We start from the raw sequence: 23,144 nt of genomic DNA, 5'->3' as shown, positions 1-23,144 counted from the left end.
AAATAATACAGGAAAGAAGACAAACCCCCAAAACTATGACAATTTTAACATCTCATTTAAGATGCCATCTGGCCCACATGCATTTTTGGACTGCAGAACCTACAGTTTGTCTTCCAGTTCTAATTCTGTGATAAGGTAATCCAGTGGGGTTTGATAATTATTACTTTCTTTTTCTGCAGGTTATTGGAGGAGTAATAATATTTAATGTTAAAATGACAGATACACTTATACACTCTTCATCTTCACTGTCTCCAGGATGAGATGGAGGAGTTGAGGTCTGAGATGCTGGAATTGAGGGACATGTACATGGAGGAAGACGTCTACCAGCTGCAGGAACTACGGCAGCAGTTGGAGCAGGTACAACTGTGGGCGGACAGACTGACTAAATGAAAGCACACACTGAATATGTGTTCTCATTTTCTGTGATATCTTGGTTTGGAACTTTACATGTATAAAACAGGCAGAGGCTGCAAAATGTTTTGAAACAGGCAAGTGAGATAGTGGGCAATCAATCATCTAAATGTCATCTTTCAAAATGGTGCTATGCAAAGCCAGGTGCATCATGGACATTGAAAATGAAAAGAGTTTCAGTTTTTACATTTGAGACAAAGGCTTAAGCTGCTCAAAATAAAAAGCAACAAATACATTGCCCTACTGTTTTTGTGTACTGCATGTCTTCTGTTGCATTTTAATGGCTGCTGCAAGGTGAATTTTCCTTGAAGGCACAATAAAGTGAAGCAAAGTAACAAAGATGGCTTAGACACACAGTATCATCTACTCACACTGCTTCTGTTTCTCAGGCAAATAAGACCTGCCGCATTCTGCAATACCGGCTGAGGAAGGCAGAGCGACGCTCTCTCCGCGTGGCTCAAACAGGGCAGGTGGATGGAGAACTGATACGAACACTGGAGCAAGATGTCAAAGTAAGTGTTTGTTTGTTTGTTTGAGAGAGACTGACTGAAATGGCTAAATGGAACTCTGTGTGGAATATGCAGAAGTTCTGAAATTGTCACAGCTTGAGATTAGCTGTGTTCATGCAATAGATACAGTATACTATATGAGAATCAGGATAGAGAAAGTTATGTCTGGAATAAGACATAAATATAACAAGATCATATTGTGGCTGTAAGCTGATTTATTTATGTTAAAGTAGTCTCTACTCTGAAACACTCTGAGCTTTTAGTTAAAAACAAACAAAAATCAGTTTGTGTCGAAATGTCTAAGTATAGATATTTGTTCTTAAGCTTAAACTAAGGTTACTAGGTTTATCTGCGAAACAATCTCTAGGTTAATGATGTCAGATTCAAACTTTCTGTGTGGACTAGGTTTAGCAGCACTAAATTACTCGTATTGCATAATGTCAGTGATAAGCATTGTAAACATTACACAAGGTGACGACATATCCCTCTGCTTTGTCAGTGAATTTACTACTTTAAATTTACCCTCTGTATGAAATGTGTTATGTAAATAAAGTTGCCTTGGCTTGAGCTAATGCGACACGGAGTACGCTGGGATAGTAATCAAGTGGACCCACTATTCCGCTGTGAGTGGCAGACGGTTTGTGGCTAGAGTGGTAACATTACTGGTACACTGTTCACATAAAGGGGAGTGGATTTAGGGCAGGCTGTGAAATTTGGATAAAAAGAATGGCTCTCACCAAGTACGACTCAGTTCCCTTCATTCATACCAAAAGCTGTTGAAAAGAATCGGATCGTTCACGAACGTAACATCACTAGAATCTATCATTCCAATTTTGCACCAAAACCTGCTTATACCGAAAACCTTCTCACACCTAAAGAAAAAAACACATGCATAGACGGCAGTCATCCCAATCACTCCGGGAATCCCTGGTAAAGGCCAGTTATACACAAACACACTGACTGCTTTTGTGTGTTTGTGTGTGTGTTTTTATCACACTGACATGGACTATTCACGGCATTCCTCCAACATTTTCCATGTGATAGACGATACAATGGGGCCTTGAAACCCTCTAAGAGATAGATAGAGGGTGTGAAAGTGAGACTGTGATGTCACACACAGGGCTTTCCGCCTGCTGTTGTTGTCTGTCTCTCAGCATCTGGTTGTTTTGGAAGAAGGAAGGAGGGAAAAGGATGAGCGTACATCCTGTGTCTCTGAGGGTGTGTCTGAAAGGAAAAAAGGGAATTGGTGTCTGTTTGAAAATTCAAATTATCCAATCATAGTGGGAGGATGAAAGAAAACGTAGAAAAAAGAGAAATGCAAAAAAGGAGAAAATAATAAAAATCAAAGGAAGAAACAGAAACAAAAATGGAAGAGGTGAAAACAATGTATTCAGGTATTCAAGAAGGATAAGTTGATTTGAATGGAGGTCTGACTTTAATTTAAATCTTTAGTAGCTGTTGCGTTGGGAAAAGGAGTGGGAGATTGATGTCAGAAATGATGGAAAAAATAGAAAGACAAAGCTTGATTAAAAAACAAGTAAAGCCTGCATCTGTTGACTGCATTAGCAAAGGGGGATCTTAAACACAGGATACTGAAAATATACACACTGCAGGGAGACAAACCTGACCTCTCACAACACATTGCTGATTGTGTTTTCTTGCCACCAGGGCCAAAGGCTGAGATGGCAGGTCAAGTTACACCATGTAGCCAACACCAACTGATTCAGTTCTACTGAAAAATAACATTCCAGCTTAGCTGTTAAGTGATAAAAAACGTGGACATCAAAATGTGGTGATAAATGCTAGTGCACAACACTGAGAGGACCAGTAGACCTTTCTGTGTATTAAGGTGTTACAAGACAAAAGTTGGGAACCACTGACTTCAGTCCTTTAGGTGTGATTACTGTGAATGGCTGCAGAAAAGCTGGATGCTATGTGACAGAAGGAACTTTTATATTTTGAATACATATAAAACTTGTTATTGTTCAAATCAACTTATCCTTCCAACCGTAATTGGCTTAACTACGGTTGATGCTTTAAGGCCCTGATTTGATGACTTGCTCATATGCAAATGCACACACAGACTGGCACACTGGAACACACACAAACTCTCTCACTCCCTCTTTTCCCTCACTCAGACTTTGACTACCCTTAATTTTGCTCCTCTCTCCCTGTCCCGTGACCTTTAGTGCTCTTCTAGAGAGAATACGGGGGCTGGTGAGACTGATAAAGACAGATGGAGAAAAGATAGAATGAGAACTGATTGAAATGGAGAAATAGAAAGATTGTGTGTTTGTGTAAATGTGTTTATCACATGAATATTTTGTATATACAAAAATTTGAATATACAAAAACATATCCTTATGTACATCACATGCTCTTATTTGCGTTGTTTTAGAAATCTTGTGTGTATCAGCTTGCATGTGACTTTGTGAGTGTGTGTGTGTTTGTTTCAGGAGTTCAGCAGGGTTATTGCCGGCAGAATCTCCATGAGAATATCTGACATAATTTCCTGTACTACCACACACTGTTCTCATTCCCACAGGCTACAGACATCTGGACACAAACACACACCACAGACACACACACACACACACACAGAGGAAATAGTTGTTGGATTCTCATGATGTCAACACAGTAGTTGTACTTCACCACATTTCCAGAGAGAGTCAGTTCTGTGTTTGCCTTAATGGGCTGACTATAAACTATCTGACAATTCAAGTGAGAAAATAAGTTTGTTTGTAATTTGAATGAACAGGTCGCTTGTTTTTTTGTCTTACCAGGTGTTAGATGATTAGATAGATATAAGTTTCTCTGTGACCTCAGTATAAAGAGTGGTCCAGGATGTGTTTAGCATTGCTAGTTGCTGGTTGCCCAAATAAGGAGTGTAGCGTGATGATAATGATGAACAATTTTACCTCTCTCATTGAGAAATGAGTGAACATTTTCTGATTTTGCTGTTCACATGACCTCTGGGTCATGAAAAAGACCCTGCCAGGACTGAATGGGGACACTAATGGAAAGTTAAGTGACAAGTGGCCAATATACGAAGGGATAGGCCTCACATTGACCTAATACTCCCACATTCCAAAATGTGGCCTGGAAGTTAACAGCAGACAGCACTGTGAACTCATGAAACAAGGAACAAAGGAAATGAGTTTGCAATGTAAAATGAAATGTACATTAATTCAAGATACAAGATAGATTTATTGATCATTATAAAACACAGGGTTTTATAATGAGATTTTGTTTTGTAGTTCCCTTTTAAGCTATTCAAAAAATAAACAACCAGTAGATCAGTGAATAAATAAGTCATAGAAATTAAAACTATTTTACATAGTGGAGTGCTGAGGATGAATTTAGTAGTCTCGCAGCCTGACGGAAAAAGCTGCTCTGTAGTCTGGTGGTACGTTAGCGGATACTTCCGTCTCTCTCAGCAGGGTGAATAGGCTGTGGCTGGGGTGGGTACTGTCCTTTAGTATCCTTTGATTGATATGTTTAATTAACCATATAAAAAGAATGTGAAGATTTGAGTCAACATGCTAATTTTGATGCAGGGACAATAGACCCTGAACTAACAATACACACAGTGTGCCTATCAGTGTGTGCCTTTCCATCCCTCTCAGGGGGAGAAAGCAAATACACATTCCCGGGATACAAGGAACACTGTAACATTTAAATAATTGAAACCAACTTAAAGGCTTTCCAAAGCTGTTTTGCTGTAATAAATGAAGCATATTTGTGCTGTAATAATTTAAGCATATGTCAGCGCGTGGTCACTCTTTTAACTCTGTGGCCCTGAAAAAGACCTATTGGTCGACCCCTAGTATATACTGCTATAGCTGTGAGGACTCTAATTGAGATACATTCGCTAGTGTCTAACCTTAACCATAACATTCAAAAAGGCAAAGGCATTTTGAAGAAGTGAAGATCGGACTAAATGTCCTCACTTTCCAAAAATATCCTCACTCTCAACTGGTCCTGACAAAGATAGACACACAAGAGAACACACACAGTCATTTGATTGAAGATGGGGAAACAGCAGTATCTGGTATATTTGTCTGAACAAGACCAGGGATTTAGTTTAGTTGTTGTACTGAGTTCCAGTAATGTGTTTCTCCTGCATCTCTCTACAAAATAATGTAGTTAGCCCATTCTCTTGGAAAATAGTTACTACTATAGGAAGTAAGCTAGTGAACCAGGCATGCTACCGTTTGCAGCTTACATTAGAGTGGACAAACACACTGTCTAATCCATTATTTACACCTTTTGCTCTTTTAGGTTTTGAAATCTACTAGAGATGTCCTTAGCCAAAGTATTGGTATCAGGGCCGATCGGACATATTTTAGTGGATTATTAATTTTAATTTCATGAGTGACTTGATGATGGGTTTGTGTAACTGTATGTATGCATGAAGGCATGGATGGGATGGTTGGTGATATTTGAGGTGAGATCATACTTTTTCAACTGCCAAATGAGATGCCAAGGATTGTGGGAATTAATCACATTCCATCTCTTTCTTTCTCTCTTTCACTCACTCACTCACTCACTCACTCACTCACTCACTCACTTATCCAAAGATAGATGGCATATTGATGATCACAGCCTGTACAGCTGTCATGCCAGTGGCTCTCTCTCTCTCTCTTTCACACGTAATGGTTTTATATATAGACACGAAGCAAATTACTTGATTCGTAACATCCTCTAAATTTAGTTTGTATCTGCCTATACTATACCTGTACATGTTTGACACATTGTGATAAGTTATAAGTATTGTGGCTGGATTCCAGGGCTGTAAAGCTATTTCTTGTTATGAAATGATGACAGTGCTCACAGGACTGCAGGACTGTCCTCTATGACAGGTGTTAGGGGTTCTTCTGTCATTTTTCTGGGGCAAGACTGGAGATGTTCCCAGGTGCTGTACTGTTGCCGCCACTATGGGAATAAATAGTGTTCATTGGAATGCTCTGACATTTTTGGAAATATGCTTGTTTGTTAGCTTGCCAGGTGATGGATAAAGAAAACATTCAGTTTCGTCTCTGTACATTCAGTAGAGATTGGTCGACGATGTGTTTAGCCTAGCTTAGCACAAGCGAATCAATTTATAAATAATTTATATAGTGCAAATTCATAACAGAAGTTATCTCATTGCACTTTTCCTACAGAGCAGGTCTAGATCATAGTCTTTATAATATTATTTACACAGACCCAACAATTCCTTCCAAGAGCAAGCACTCTGGAGACAGTGGCAAGAAAAAACTTTCTTTTAAGAGGCAGAAAGACAGGCTGGTGTTGATAATAAGGTCCTGTCAGCCAAAAGAAGGCAAACACTGAGCCCACTGAAGCGTCTACCACCAGTGAAGCTTCTCTCACTGAGCCCACTGAAGATGCTGCACTGAGTGACATACCAGTTTCACACAGGGAGCAGGTTGCTACCTGCTACTATCACCAACATCCCGAAGAAGAAACTGCACTAAAGAAGCTAACAGAAGAATTACTTTATAAAGACAAGAAGAAAAATTAAAGGATCCATAGTTCAGTTTTTTGCCAGTGTTTGTAGGCTATAAAAGTTTGCAAAGTAAATTGTTAGCCTAGCTCCCCTTGGAGTAAACAAGTCGTCGCTATGGAAACTGATCAGAAGGAAGCACAGCACAGCTCTCAGTAGAGAGCAAGGAGATTCAGTACCCTGCTAAATGAGAGAGTGGAACAGCTAGGGAGAAACACAAGAAGACACTCCCAGAGGTCCTCTTCACTTACTACGTCCAACAAAAAGAAGAAAAGAAGAAGAACAACCTCATATTCTTCACTGATTCCATCTACGCCTGGAGAGATACTCTGTGCAGCAATTATGCATATGTATCCAGCGAGGGCATCGGCTCAGGAGGCAGATCTGTAAAGATGAACACCTTGACAAGGATGACCCCTGCTTACAATCACATACTACACCAAAGGAAAGATCATGGTCGAGGGAATGAAGCACACCTGGAGTCATTTTTTAAAGATGCATTTCCCCTGTTGAAAGCTGAGGTGGACACCAAGAGTATCAATGTCCTCTCTGACAGTGAAGATGATGAGAGCCCATTAGGGAACCCCACCACCTTGTCCATCTCTGCCCCTCCCACACCTGCCAGCACCACCAATCAGCTGAAGGAGAGACAACCAGGCCTTGGCATCTGACCTCAGAGGAAGTCTAGAGGCACTCAAACAGGAGAACAGTGTGCTCTGTGCTCAGTTATAGAGAAAGGAGCTTCAACAGGCAAGTCCAACCAATGACAAGTACAGAGACACAGACTCTCCCTGCCAATGTCCCAAACCCCTGCCTTGTCTCTGTCCCACCCTCTCTGCTCTGCACTCATTGTAACAACACCCTGGCACCTGCTGATACATCCACACAGCCAACTGCCAGCAGCCAGCACTGCCCATGCCAGCTTCCCTCCACTCAGCCTGAAGAGGAAGCCCCAAAAGTGGTGTGTTTGCTGACTAATGGGAAATTCCTGGACACAGACAAGCTTTTTCCTGGTAAGAAAGTGCTGCAGCACCACAGGTCAGGCAAAAAGAAAAAGGAGACCCTCATGAGCCCTCAATGCCTGTGGTCCACACAGGAACAAATTACCTACACAGCCTTCGTAAAGACACTGCTGAGGCAGTGAGGAAGATGGCAGAGCAGGCCAGTAAAGAGTTCCCTGACACCCACATTGCGGTCTTCACCCTGCTCTCTATGACAGTCACCCCTCCTCATGTCATCCATGACATTAATATGGAGATCAAAGGAGGATGTCAGAATCAGAATCAGAAATACTTTATTGATCCCTGAAGGGAAACTCTTTGTTACAGCAGCTCACCTTTACGTCAGTGCACACAGGAAAAAGTACTAGCAAAAAATATAATACAACACACTATAAAACAGGTCAGAAAATAAATTAAGTACCAGGTGGGTATAAGAATAAAATAAGTGTGAAGTACCAAGTGGGTTTACCGGTTGATGATGATAATACGGTATAATAATACAATGTAATAATATAATAATATAAGTAATAAGTAGAACTGCATGTACTGTCGAGTTAAGTGTAGCTTATTGAGATTATAATGAGACGTAGATATTGCACAGCAGTAATGGAGGTATGAATAATATCAATATCAATAAATAGGAAAAACTAAATATTGCACAGGAGTATTGCACTGTTTTAGAAGCTAACCTTATAAAACAAAAACAGAAGCCTGTTAAAAAGCAAAATGCCAACAAATGGTTCGATCAAGAATGCAAGACCATCAGAAAAGACCTGAGAAAAATAGGAAATGAAAAACATCGGCAACCAAACAACCCTTACACACTAGGCACCTTAAATCGAGCCCCCCTAGACACCCTCCACTCCAAAGCCCTCCAAACCCAAGAGCTGAGCCCAGAAAAGAGTCCCCTAGAAAGCGGTTCCCGCCAGCTGAGGGTAGATGTGCATGGCCCAGAAATGACTGATGGTGTCCACTGTATTACAGATGAAATCTTCATCTCGTTGGATACGGAAGATGACCGTTTGCCTTGGGGTTCAGGCGATGAAGTCTGATAGGCTGTTTGCTTTCATACATCTGCAGCTGCACCTGTAAAATAACAAAAGTACCAAATAGCCTCCTACTACTACCACAAACAGAAAATGAAATTAAATTCTTTGTGAAGTGCTATTTATTGTATTACCTGGGTGTAGTAGTTGTGGTTGGTCCTCAGGGACAACAAAGTGCCCATAGGGGTGGCTGTTGCTTAATGGTGGAGCGGGCCATCCACCAATTGGCAGGTCCGCTGTTCGAACCCGGCTTCCTCGAGCCCACATGTCGAAATGTCCTTGGTCATCAGAAAAGCCTGAAAGATTTTCAAACTATGACTCTGGGCTAAAAAGAGTCTGTATATCCCTTCGGTTCTCCAGTGGCAGACAGCATGTCAAGGAACTGTTGTTGATGTTCTTCTTTTGCCTTCGGAATTGGCCTCCACTTTTTTCCGACTCCCCTCTTTCTTTTTACATTTTTAGTACAGACTTTTTTCAGGTACAGGCAATGCTGGTTTGTTCCACACTTGTTGGCACTTGATTTGTTGGGTCTCTGTAATTTAATTAAAGAATACGGTCTAGACCTGCTCTATAGGAAAAGTGCAAAGAGAGGACTTCTGTTATGAATTGGCCCTATATAAATAAAATTGAATTGAATTGAACTTGTGTAGCCAAGGCTGACAAATGCCTCTAACTTAAAAAAACAGTGCCCCGACATGGGAACAACTTTCTCCCAGTCTAGAATAAAATTTTATACAATTACTTACTTTTTCACCAAATAGGAAGAGCATTTCTTCTCTTCTGAAAGAATTTGATATGTGGCATTGTGAGTAATTCTGTTAATGTTATGCGGTCAGCTTACCCTGCCATGCAATCACAGTGAACCGCTTTAACCTATCTAGTCCTCTTAGCAGCAACCCAAGTATTGTGGGATTTATTGGTGATCCTCCACAATGGTTCGACCTGGGTCTTGAAAACTAATGTTAGCAGAGGGTTTGTGGTGCAGTACCACATTCACCCAGCCACTGGAACTTGTGCTCCCAGGGATTTATAGTTCTTCATTTGATTTTCTGTGTAAATCCCTAGATGAGAGTGTTAGATTTAGATTTGTTTTCTTAAGACAGGAAAATGAAACTGTTCATGAATGGACATAGATTATGCATTTTCCAATGTCATGATCTGTTAATCAGTATAGAGTATTGCCTTCATAGAATATATAATATGTATATATGTATGAAGAGTTTAGTCATTAACTCCTATTTCTTTAATTTTTTCAATATTAATATTGTTGATCGGCAATGTCATAACAATTATTTGCATGGCAGACAAGAGGCATAAGTGCTACTGTTGCTAGAGGTCAGTACATTAATTTGTTACAATTACAGCATTTGTATTTACTATAGTGTTACCATTAGGAAATTGCATGTTTTGACCAGCAAATGGAAAGGCTTTTATGAAGTGGATTTAGGTTGAACCACTAATGATAGAATAGCAAAATTACATTTGTAAATCAGACGATTGTTACCCAACAGATATAACATTTTCAGAAGATGAGTGACAGTCGATTAAATTGAGAATTAGATGTAACAGCAATCCAGAGAGTACAAGGGGAACTATTAGGAACTATTGAACACACACACACATTAAAACATGGAACGTAGTGGAACTAAGGGAGCCACTGGGTGGGAGTGAGAGTGGGTCGTACAAAGTGGCACTCAGCTGCACACTGGCACTGGTTCAAACACACGCGCACACACACAACGATACAGACATACAAATACACATTCATACTCTGGCACACAGCAACACAGTAAATGCACACAATTACAGATTGTGTTCAGAGATTTTGCAGATGAGTAGTGAGACGCAAATTGTGCAAGTGTGTATCATGTGGATACAAACGGACACCACACACTTTTTCACACTGAAAAAAGATACACAACCACTCATAATTACAAATTAATTAATTATGCTGATGCACAATTAGATAAATGTTCTCTCTCACACAGTGATCACACCAGAGCTGCTGTTACTATTCAGACTGCTCTCCACACTGCGAACAAAATATACTGTATAATCAGGGGTGGAAGTAACAAATTACATCTAGTTTCGTTACTGTAACAAAGTAGTTTTTTTTGTGTAGTTTTTGAGTATTTTTACAAATCTGTAATTTTACTTTTACTTCAGTATTTTTTTATCTCAAGTATTGTACTAGAGTGGAACAAAAGAAAGATCAGCAGCTGCAGCAGCGAAGAAGCTGCTGGTGTGTCTGCAGGTGCAGGAGTGCAGAGCTCCATGTCCAGAGAGGTGATACTCTTAATTAGTTGTATGCACAGGCTGCAAAATGCTGTCTATGGAAAAGGAATATATTATTCAAGTTCAAGTTCTTAATTTGTCATATGCACAACAATTACGGTGAAGCAGTCATTAGCAATGAAATTCTTAATTCTCACGCTCCCTCCAGCAATGCTCAAACAATACTTAAAAAAGAAAATCATGCAAGTGAAAGAGGATCTTAGACTTAAAATAGTGCAGAAGTTAAAATATAGGAATATAATATAATATATATGGAATAAAATATAATACAATGTAGGGAATTATAATGGTTAAAGGGGCACCAGATTGTGTAGGTGCAATCATTTAAATTTGGCGTAATTATCAAAGATAATAATAAATAATAACTTTAATTAATAATGTTACTTGGGGAACCACCCTTTAGGAAGGGGAGATGATAGCCAATTAATTAATTCAGTCTCATATAATATACTAAACTATAAATTTGGAACTCTGATTAATAATTAAATTAATAACTGCAACCAAAATGGCTAGTAAAAGTTGAAGGGTTTTGGAGATCAACATAGAGATTGGCATTATTCACTCTTGTGCAACATTAAAGAAACCAGAATGTATATCCACAAGCATTTATTAAAAAGCTAATAAAAGAAAAAACACACAATATAAAATCTAACTAAGATACTCTAAACTAAAGAAAAAAAGGGAGTGTGTGCATGTGAGAAGAAATGTGTGTGGGTGTGTGTGTGTGTGTGTCAGGCTGCGCGCCAGAAAGAAGGTGTGTGTGTTTTTTTTGTTCTGCCTCCATATGTCTCGCGTGCACAAGCATGAACACATGTGGTCAGAAACAAAGAAAGCATGTGAAGTGGGAGCTTTAAAGTTCCTCTCAGCGTGTGTGACTATGTTTAAGGCCAAATTAGAGGTGTGATCTGTATAGGATAACGGTGCCAAGTTAAAAAGTTAGTTAGCATGCAAAGACTCTCTGTGTGGAGCATAACGTTAACTAACATCAATCTAGCGGTGGCTGAGAACTAGTTAACTAACGTTAACCATGGAAAAGATCACAACAATACAATCTCAAAGAAAAACACATCAGTACATGTACATTGATAAAAGTTAAACTGTCCTGTGCATGTACACGGTTACTCTATGCTATGCTATGCTATATGCCCAGGTACGTTACCAGTCCGTAGAGGAAGAGAAGTTGCTTTGGCATACTGCTTGTTAGCTGGCGATGTGGATGAGCCAGGCGGGAAAGAATCGTGGTTTCGATTCAATCTTTCCTGTGCAGTGTCCGCTTGTGCAGATCAGAGGAAGCCGGTCGCTCCATTCTTTGTTCTCCTTAGAGTTAACTTACACTAACTTGCTTAGTTCCTGTTGCCTGGCAGACTTTGTGTTGTAGCCGCTGGCACAAACTGAACTGGGTTGCAGGAATCTTATGCAGGCTCTTGCGTCGCTGAAGTAAGAGAGAGAGAGTTCGGTTCGGTGTTTCTGCACCGAGCAGATTATACAGCCAAGGCGGCTTCAGCAGCTACAGTGAAAGAGTTCGGGAGAAAGACAGCAAACAATGGCCAGCTGATCCTTTTATTGACCTGACATAACGGGGCACAGGTCACACTAGCCAAAGGTAGCTTAAAGCTGGGTCCAGGGACAGAGTTCATGCACAGGTGTGAATTCTGGAGGATTTTGGGAGATTGAGTTCAATGGCTCAGTTTCATAACAAAATTTCAGTTTAAGTCACACAAATGAACAAATTCATCTGTGAAGTCTAGTGGTCCCAACAACAATAAATTGAAATATAATACAGTGGTAGGCAGGTGTACAGTAATGATAAAATTAATGTAATGTAGACAGGTTATGCACAGGTAAGAACAGGATTTTAGACAGGCAGTTCACACAAAATATGTATACTGTGATGGTTACACAGGTTGTAAACAGGTAGTAAAAATAAGTCAATAAATAAATAAATATATATATACACATACAGTGATGTATGTAGGTAACAGTAGTAATAAATATATATATATTTATTACTACTGTTACCTACTGTTACTACTTGTTTACATCTGTTTACATATATCTATATATAAATAAACAGATGTAAACAAGTAGTAACCAGGTAAAGTGTCATCTATCAATAAGGTGTGAGTAAAGTGTCACATATTAGCTTGAGAGCGCAACAAGAGTTCAACAGTTGAATGGCCTGAGGCATGAAGCTGTCCCTGAGCTGGACCGGATGCTGCGATACCATCTGCCAGACACCAGCAGGCAGTTTGTGGTTGGGGTGGTTGTGGACTTTGATGATCCTATTGGTCTTCTTACGACACTGCTGGGTGTAGAGGTCCTCCATGGATGGCAGCTCTGTCCTGGTGATGTGCTGTGCAGTTTTCACCACCCTCTGTAGAGCTTTACGGTTGAGGGCGGTGCAACTGCTGGTGATGCAGCCAGTCATGGTACTCTCAATGGTGCACCTGTAGAAGTTGAGTCCATGTTGAGCCTCCTCAGCCTGCGGAGGAAGAAGAGCTGTTGTCTTGCTGTTTTTATGATGGTGTTGGTGTGGTGAGTCCGGGTCAGGTCCATGCTGATGTGGACCCCGAGAAACCTGAAGCTGCTGACTCTCTCCACTGTAGTCCTGTTGATGGTAATGGGGGTGTGTCCTTCTCTCTGTCGCTTCCTGTAGTCACAATCAGCTCCTTTGTTTTTCTGACGTTGAGATGGAGGTTGTTGTCCTTGCACCAAGATGTCAGATCTCACCAACTCTCTGAAGGACATCTCATCGTGGCCGGTGATCAGGCCGATGACAGTTGTGTCGTCAGCAAACTTGGTGTTGGGGCTGTGGGTGGCCATGCAGTCATGTGTGAACAGGGAGTACAGGAGAAGGCTGTGCACGCAGACCTGAGGGGCGGCAATGTTGAGGGTCAGGGTGGAGGATGTGGAGCTGCCTATCCGCACAGCCTGGGGTCTGCCCTTTAGAAAGTCCAGGATCCAATCACACAGGGCGGTGTTGAGTCCCAGATCTCTGAGCTTGATGACGAGCTTGGAGGGCACAATGGTATTGAATGCTGAACTATAGTAAATGAACAGTATTCTCACATATATGTTCCTCTCATCCAGGTGGGAGAAGGCCATGTGGAGGGCTAAGGTGATTGTGTCATCCGTTGATCTGTTTGGCCCTTATGCAAATTGCAGTGGGTCCTGTGAGTCAGGAAGGGAGGAGGTGATGAATGTTTTGACTAACCGCTCAAAGCACTTCATGATGGTGGAGGTGAGTGCTACTGGGCCGTAGTCTTTAATGCAGAGGGTATTGGTGTTTTTGGAGACAGGGACAGTGGTAGTCTTCTTGAAACATGTGGGGACTACAGACTGGAGCAGTGAGAGATCTGAGAACATCTGCCAGTTGAACTGCGCACACAGAGCTTGGCCAGGGATGCCATCAGGTTCAGGTGCTTTGCGTGGATTAATCCTTTTGAGGGATTTGCATCTGCCCTTGATATTACAAGTGGGCTGGGGTCCTGGGCCCTTTGTACCTCCTCAGCCGGGAAGTTGTTATCAAAGCATGCATAGAAGGTGTTCAGTTCATCTGGGAGAGATGCAGACATTATCTCTCTGGAGAGCATACCTGGATTTCCTCTACTCCTTCAAATCAACTGAGTTGTAGGCGTTGGTCCAATGCTTTACAGGTCCAGTGTGTAGGATTTAGTGGCATCTAGCAGTAAAATTGGATGGCTACACAGTCGCGTGTCTACAAGGAGTACAGCAGGGGGCTCAAAACGCAACCCTGGGGTGCACCCGTGTTAAGGATGAGGGTGGATGAGGTGTGTCTACCCATCCATACCACCTGGGGTCTGCCTGTCTGGAAGTCAAGGACCCACCTGCACAGCGAGGTGTTTAATCCCAGGTCCTTGAGCTTTGTGACGAGCCTGGAAAATATACAAGGCAACTAATTGCATTCAACAAAACATGTTATTATATAATTATATAATCTGGTTATGGTAGCTAGCGTTGCTTATGTTAGCTAACTGGGACTCAACAGAGTGTTAGCTAACTGCAATTAGAATCTCACTAGCTATTGTCTGTTGGGATTCACGTAGGGCACGTGTGGTTATTTGCAAATATCAAATATATTTATTAATATTAATACAATTATTAATATCACTAAAATTATTATTCTATTATTCATAATTACGGGGCACCATCGTGGGATCAGGGATCAATAACTAAAACGTGAAAACAGTCTCAAAGTGGCTATCCATTTAAAAATGTAAATATATAATTTACTATCTTAACTTAATAAAGTGGACAGTGATGGGTGAATCTGAGACAGCTGTTATTGCAACACATACACAAAATAACCACAGGCAACTGCTCTTTAAAGGTACAATAGAGTTTATTTAACTAGCACCGATCAGTAATCAATAACATAAGCCAACAAATCACTATCATCTACTCTTAACACAATAAGCATTCAACAATCAGCAAGCAAATGGAGTGTGAGCACCACATGGGTGGGTAGTCGTCACGTGAAGATCCAAAATGGGGGGCAGGCCTGCGAAACTCAAACAAAGGGGTAAGAACCAAAATGGAGGATGCAAGCTACTTGTCCTCAAGATGGCGTGGAGCGTAGCTAGTCTACCACGCTATCTGGGTTGTTAGAGATGTACGTGTGTGTGGATGTACGTGAAGCGTGTAAGTGTGGGTTAGTAACAGAGGAGAGAGAAAGAAGGGCACACAAAGCAAGGAGAATCCTAAACGCTGCAGCAAGACACAATATTTTTCCCTTCATCACACAAGAACTCGCAGCAAACTTGCATTCGGCAGCCGTGTTACTGGACTTTGGTCTAATAAAGCACAGTTATTGACTTCCACAGTGGCGAAAACTAACAAGTAAGGGTCAAACACAAAAACACACAACAGTAAACAGGACACGGCAGTCCGTTATTTCCCACAGTAAAGCACAACAAAATCACAACAATGAAGCTCAGGTAAAAATAACACACACCGTTTCGTAGATCAGGCCTTTGTTTTACACTCAGGCCACTCTTTGTTTCCCCATACGTGGTGAGGCCCAACATATCTTATGATAAACATTAACTAAAACTGACTATATTAAATACCACTAATGACTAAAATTATAACAGGTCAGCTAATGGATTAAAATGTCAAAAAATAATTTCATTTCATCAACTTACCAGCAAGCACGCTATGGAAACACTGAAAATGAATGGGGTTCAATGCTGGAACTTCAGTGTTTGGAACTATTGGTTGCCCCACGACACATGTTGCTTCCGCCTTTTCAGATTAGAACATTAATTTAATTCCTATTTGCTCACATGTAAAGCATTTTGCAGGATATTCATTTATTCATCCACGCAGTTGGCATGAATGAACAATACATGGAGAGACTGTTGGTCATATAATAATTATAAGAGGTTTTTTTTTTAACCTCTTGTACCTCTGTCGCACCCCAAGGGGAAAATCCATTTTATAGACTGATCTGATATGAGAAAATCGATCTCCTCAACGCCTTTAAAATTGTCTCTTTCATAGTGTTTCCTAGTTTATTAAAACAGATTTTGTGCTTAAAAAACACAGATTTAGAAAATACATTTATACAGTGATCTTAGAAGGCAGTGCAAGATGTGCATTTAATCTCCCTCACTTTCTGCTGCATGCTTGACCTTGTACTGCTGCTGCAACCTTTACATTAATCTGACGGCATTCAATTCAGACTTGTGTTGTGTTAAAAGTGATAATACGAAAATGTTACTAGGTCTGCCTTTAAATGCTGTTGTGACTTTTACTTAAAAGTGACCATGGTGCTTATTGTTACGTGAAACCGACATGTTATATTGTCGTCAGATTACTGTAAAGGGGTGCATGTCTGAAAGGGGCTTTATACTACAGCAGAATAGTATGGCTGGTTTAGGACATTAAACACTGATGCAATTGAGAAGGCTAGCTTATTTAATTCCTTTGTATTTGGAGAAAAAAAATTTCTACATGGAAATATTATTGTTTTTGTATCAGAGATGGAATTTGTATTGGCAAGAATCAGCAAGAACACAATAGAGAAAGTGTCCTATAGTAATATCAGTATAGTACACACAGATGCCTGATGTTCCAAAAGCATAAACGCATTTAAACAATGCACAGCTCTACGACTACAAAGCAATTACCAAAGTGTTTTCACCGGTGGGAAATTGATTGTAAGACGCACTGAGCTAAACTCCTCTTCCTCCTCCCTCTCTCTTCACCCTCTCAGGTGGCAAAGGACGTGTCCATCCGTCTCCACTGTCAGCTGGACAGTGTTGAAAAGAAGAGGAGTTGTCTGGAGCTGGAGAATGAGGAGCTGAGGGTCCGACTGCAGGACCTGGAGGTCGCCAAACAGGTCCTGCAGCAGGAGATTGACAAGGTAGAATAAAAATATCATAAATGTGCTGTATGGAGCCAGGCCAGGAGAGGCCATAAGAGAGGTCTAGTTGGCTTACGGAATGAGATAAATATTAATAAATATGTTAAATTGTTGTTGTAGCTCAAAGGATAATTGACTTGATGCAGACAGATGTGAACAAAACTGGTTGGTAGAGTCTCTAGTTTTCTGTGTGCCAGTATGAAATGAAATGAGGAAAAGATTGACCTCTCCACCGTCTCCTGATGGTCTCCTTCTGAGTAGTCTAATCTGAGTGAAAAGCATAAAATGAGGCCCCGTCTTTCCATTCATTTCTTTCTGTCTCTCTTGCTTCTGTTCATTGTCTCTTTTCCTCTGTCTGAAGGGCTGATGGTCATGGCCTAGGCCCAGGACCAGGCCCCTGATGTGGGTCAGGGTTGGATGGATGGCTGGGTTGCTGTGTCAGCGCGTTCGTTTATTTGCAAAAGAAAAGTCTGGAGAGAAACTATTCCTTAATTTGGCATTTATTAAAGCATTGGAGGATCAAAAGCATCTTGTACAAGGATCTTTTGTATTCAGAAAACCACAGTCAGCAAGCTGTTAATCTGTAACCATCATCCTAAAAAAGAATGCTATTCTTAACATTACACAGAGTTTTAAATGAGAATGTACAACTATCTGATAGGTTTCTACAGAGGTGAGGAGGAGCTGTGGTTTAGACTTAGCTCTCCCTTCGGTGGTGCACAGGTTGGTCCCAGCCTCTTGGCACATGATTCTACCCTTTGTGTGGAGACAGCGCCCTAGTAGTGGAATCCTACACTTCCTCTGTTTGTAAGTTGCTAAAGTCTCTGCTTTGTTCCCCAAAACTGATACTTTTCCTCTCATGGTCATTACAATACATACTGTCCTCAGTACATGATGTTCTTTCTGATATCCCTGTTTCTTTGTATAAATGTAAGCCTGTTTGACACAGCTAATCAACTTTTCTCTGCAGTCAGCAAGTCTGCAGGACAACAGCCTCATGCCCTGTGTGTGTGTGTATGTGTGTACAAAGGTTTCAACATGGTATTAATATAATAGGCAAGCAACCTTCATTTAAATTATTAATTCTCACAGCTGGCAGGGGATCCGGGTCTGTCTTCTCCGGCCTGGCTGGACTGTGTGTTCTCTCGATACAGTTGCCAGTTTGCTATTTGTGAATGGCCCGGAAGATGGCTGGGAGGGATGCTCAATGTTTCCCAATGTTGAGTTTATGGCGGTAGATAGGCAGTTCATTTGCCAGAGCTAACTGGATGAGTGGATAGGTGAAAGAAAGCTACTTTGTTGCCGTTCTTGTTCACTAATGATTGTAAAATGCAGTGTTAGGCAGATTGGTGACGCATCCAGAGTGATGTGGGTCTGAATTTACCATTCAGTTTTCATTCCAACCATCACCTGTGGTCATGAGCTTTGGGTAATGAACGAAAAAATTTGATTGCAGATACCAGCACTTTCTCATTCAACCCTGTTGTATTACTAGTTCTATCTCATGCTCATTGTAAAGAATCCTCTTTTCATGGCTGTTGAATAATTGATGCATTAACCTCTTAAAACGATTTTAATGTTGTCAATGGTTGAAATTCTCCACCTATTATCAGCTAGTTGATTGCATTATATGTTTTTCATTTGCATTGCTAGTCCCAGAAGTGTTTTTCCCCACTTTTAATTCCCATTTCAAAGTTTCTTTAATGAAATCCTCAATGTTCCTCAACATAGAAACACTGGAGTTGTTGGGATTGAAACTGCTGAATGTCAATTTTCTACAAAGTGTAATCGCAAGCTTTTGCTTGCTGTTAGCAGTAGATGCAACAGAAGTTTAAGCTTTTGGTTTGATATTCCTTAACAAAATGCCCCCTGGCAGTTGTAGTTGACTGACTTCTCTTAATTTTTTATGTACATGGGCTTGCTTTTAATCAAAGAACCAGATATTTTCTAACACAGTTGGTCATCTTTGGTACTGATGATTCAGTGTCAATCCAAGCCTTGAACTGCCAGCCACCTGATAATGTTGTGTTGACTTATGCTAACCCTTCAGTGAAGGAACTTCTTCACATAGCTGATATAATTCATGGAACTGTGTTTGTGTGTGTGCTCATCCACACAGGAATGTCTTACTCATCTGTGTCTCACCTTTGATAATACAGTATAAACAGGAGAATTACTGCCCAGAAACGAAATAACGTAATAACAAAATGAAGCAGCAATAAGAAAAACAGGAAGCAGACATCAAGCTACAAAGAGATATACACATAATAAAATAAATAAACTGGACAAAAAGGCATTTAACCACAGAGAGAATAATATACAGACAATGGTGATTCACAGTTTTTAAGGAGGTTTCTGAATTATTGATTGTGGTCTTGTGCCAGCTGCAGGCTCCAGTCTGTAGTGACATGAAAATTCTTTACAAAGCAGAGCTATGTGCTGTAGGGCTGAACAATATGCAAAAAAATTATATTGCGATTATTTTTGACAGATATTACGATTGCTATATGAGTCACGATTTTAGTGGGAATGGTAATTTTTGCATTTCATTTTCACTGAAAAAAAATATAAAAATGATGATGTGATTTTTGCTAGGGTCTGTACCAAACAAGCATGTGCCCTTAGGAGAATATGATTTGTAGACCGGGGCATCTCTGTAGCACCACAATGCTTTATTTATAATTGTATGTTGTGACACATTTTATCTTTATGAAAAAATTACAACTCCTGCGATTTGGATTTTAGACTTGCCCACTGGCGATTTTGATAATATTTTAATTATTGTTCAGCCCTTATGTAGTGTACTGGCTAGATTGTGCTGCTGCAGGTCGTTAATATTTTATTGGAACTGGAGAGAGATTGGTTAAAAATATTGTTAGCTATTTACATCCAAAATTCCGCTCTCTCCAATTAATCTGCATCTGTTTATAAGCTGCTATCTAGCCTTTACATTATCACACTCTCACCTCAGTTGTAGGTAATAACAGCTACAGCTATAAACTGTAGCCATTGTTAGCACATATTAGCACTGTGTGAGCTACTTCTGAACACTAGTGTTTGTGTCCATATGCTAACATTAGCTACATTTGATCACCTTGTTTACTAGTTACAGTATTTTAGTGTGAACTTAATGTTACAAACCTAAAAATACAAACATTTAGATTAATTATCAGCTGAAGTTTTAGAACTTGTTAGTGCCCAGTCCGACAAGAAACAACAACAGCCAAAGTTATTAGCATGTTCTCGCGAAATAGGTGGTGTAGTTTGATAATGCAGTGACTAATCTAGCTTCACTTGGACAAGTATAAGGCATAGCTTTATATCATAACTATATATAGTAAAACCGTCGACATTTCGAACATGGGAGAGGCAGCACTAGCTAGCCATGTTAAGGAGCAAAGCTAATTGGTTCATGCAGGTTGCACATACCGCACAATGCATTCAGAGTTGGATGTCAATCCACCGGATGGGTATTTGAACATGAACTCTCTAGCCTGTACTGGCTGTTCCAGATTGCCCTGCCTGTCACAAGGATTTTATGACAGCAACTGGATTTAGCACGCCTGTGCTTAAGTTTTGCAAGCACTGTTAGATTGAGAATGTCTCTCATCTTCTCTGCTGCAGTCTTCCTTTCCTTCTAAAAAACCATCCATCTATTTTAGCTGTTTGACCTTCAAATGAGGTACGGTCAGATTTGAGGTCAGATAGTTAGGATGTAATTAAGAATAGTCGGAGGAAGAGAAAGGGCCTCTCTGTGGGTTTATGAGCGATAGAGGAGAGGATGGATAGGGTGTGTCTTCCAGGTGAAGGTTCCATCTGAAGGTGAGGCTATAGGGAAGGATTGATTGAAGGGATGGAGGAAGAAGGTATGGTGGAGGAGATAATGTACCAAGCATCTCCTTTCCTTTTCTTTCCTTTCCTCTGCCTTTGTGTACATATTTTTTTCAATAGTCAAGAGTAAAGTGGCTTCTGAATCTATATTTGTTTCACCGCAGCTATTATTTTTGTGTGTAGTAAATAGACAAACAATACCAGCCACAATGTATGTGTTGCTGAATTTTTGTCTTTCTGTTTCACTCAGGTTTGACTATACTGTTGTACATATCCCTTTACCTTATAAATGAATATGCAAGGAATGGTGGGGGAATTGATGGATGGATGGATGGATGGATGGATGGTGAGATGAATGGAACTACATTCAATGTGTCCCAGCTGCCATTAACCACTGCCCGATGTCTAATTTTTTGTTTTGCTCACTCCTTCCAGTGAGTGATGTAGATTTAACAGAAGAGTTAACCACATGCAAATGATTGTTTTCTCATGCATACCCATTTCAGTCTATACCTACCACCGAATATGCGTACAAAGCGTGCTTAATGTTTATCTTAATTCGCTTATATCACGCAGGTTGCCATTTTGAAATTTTCCTGCGTGAAAATGAGACTGAGGTGGGAGGAATTCCAGAAGTGTTCTAGGACCGGTGCTTACATGAAGCAGAAAAGAGAGTTGAGTACATCTTATCAAAGACGAGAATGTGATCAAGGCTAGTCTTGTCATCAATTTACAAGTAACCTGGACACCCATCGCCAGTGGATTGCCAAGATAAGGAGAGATGTTGGACCTTATTTTCTGGTAATGTAATGAGCTAGCTAAGCTAGTGTCTAAGTTAGCTAACATAACCTTAGCTTACCCTGATAATAACCTCCAAAAGTTCCTAATATTATTTACCCGTCGTCCCACGTTAACACATTACAGACAACACAAGAGTGTGCTCCAAACACTTTTCCGAGGACCCCATAGTAGGCTCACTCACCTTTTTGATCAAACTGAAAAATGGAAGTGTGCCATCTTTGTTTACATGGTGTCAGACCAAGACCAGAAGGACAATTTAATGCATCTGGAGGTAATTGTCATCTGACATTAGCCAAATCATTTGCATATCAGCATGAAAAAGATAATAAATGCATTGGTATTTGCCCCCAATTGTCATGTCTGTGTAGGGATCCTGTTTGTGTCAAAGGGGCAAGAGCATAAACATCAGGATCAGAAAGGGAACCATTGTGAGCATTTGCAGTTATGTTTTTAAACCTTAGCTATACAGATAGGAACTGCCTGATATCACTGAAGTAAGAAGAAGAAGAATAATGTTTTTGTTATGATATTGTAGTGCGACTAGTAACTTTGATGAGGAAGAGGAAGAAGTGGACATTTCAAATCTGCACGAGGAACAAAAGTGAGTTACCAGTTATGTAAAATGCTACTACGAGTGATTGAACTCATCAATAAATCTGTCACTTCTTACCTTGATTAATTGCGTATCTTATCGCTAAAATGTCAAAAAATAATGGTCTTGGCCCATCACATGTTGCTTCAGAGCCTAAAGTGATGTCTGATAACCCCCAAGGTATTAATTTTATGATGATATGCATCATAGCACTTTAGGCCAATGTTAGCATTTTTAAAACTGTAATCAGGAAGTGTGTGATATTTTAGTTCATAAATAACAAAATGGTTAATCCTTTTATTAAAATTATATTTGATTTATTTGCTGATCAATCTGTTAATTGTTCTAACTGTAGTTGTGTTGTTGTGGTGTTATGACAGGCCTGGAAGATCAGGCTGTGCAAAATAATAATCATAGGATGAAGGTATACTGCATATTTGCATCTAAAATACTCCTGCGATATTTATCAAGTTTTCTGATTTCCTTCTTCACATGGATCCTCAACTCAGCCAAGTGATCCCTTCAGTCTGTCGTTTTAGATTTTATTTTATTGAACTGCCTTATAAGCCCTAACATTGTGTGGCATTCATTTCACCATCTAGACTAGTTTCCAGTACTATCCTTACTCAAAACTTGTGGAAGGACTTTTAGTGTGGCAATAGCTTATCTACTGCCATGTAAAAGAAAAAACTGAAAAAATTTTTAAGAAATAATTATTGTATTTCAAAGTTTTTAGGGACCATTTTTAATTTTGTTTAGTTTTT

The 23,144-nt window shown here is 40.2% G+C and overlaps 1 protein-coding gene across 8 annotated transcripts in view; it reads left to right on the top strand.

The window, feature by feature from the left end:
• Positions 1-23,144, top strand: part of soga1 (suppressor of glucose, autophagy associated 1) — a 144,103-nt gene that overhangs the window by 26,428 nt on the left and 94,531 nt on the right. For all 8 annotated transcript variants that reach the window (XR_006379430.1, XM_044210313.1, XM_044210312.1 and 5 more), the window contains 3 exons: positions 256-357; positions 801-923; positions 17,007-17,156. Coding sequence is in view for 7 of the 8 variants with exons in the window: in XM_044210313.1 (XP_044066248.1) it covers positions 256-357; positions 801-923; positions 17,007-17,156 (375 nt within the window). In the remaining variant the exon portion in view is untranslated. The remainder of the gene's footprint in view (positions 1-255; positions 358-800; positions 924-17,006; positions 17,157-23,144) is intronic.

The sequence above is a fragment of the Siniperca chuatsi genome, linkage group LG10 (assembly GCF_020085105.1).
Source record: "Siniperca chuatsi isolate FFG_IHB_CAS linkage group LG10, ASM2008510v1, whole genome shotgun sequence".
NCBI lineage: Eukaryota > Metazoa > Chordata > Actinopteri > Centrarchiformes > Sinipercidae > Siniperca > Siniperca chuatsi.
Note: the sequence above shows the minus strand (reverse complement) of the source record. Positions and strands in the feature narration are given on the sequence as shown.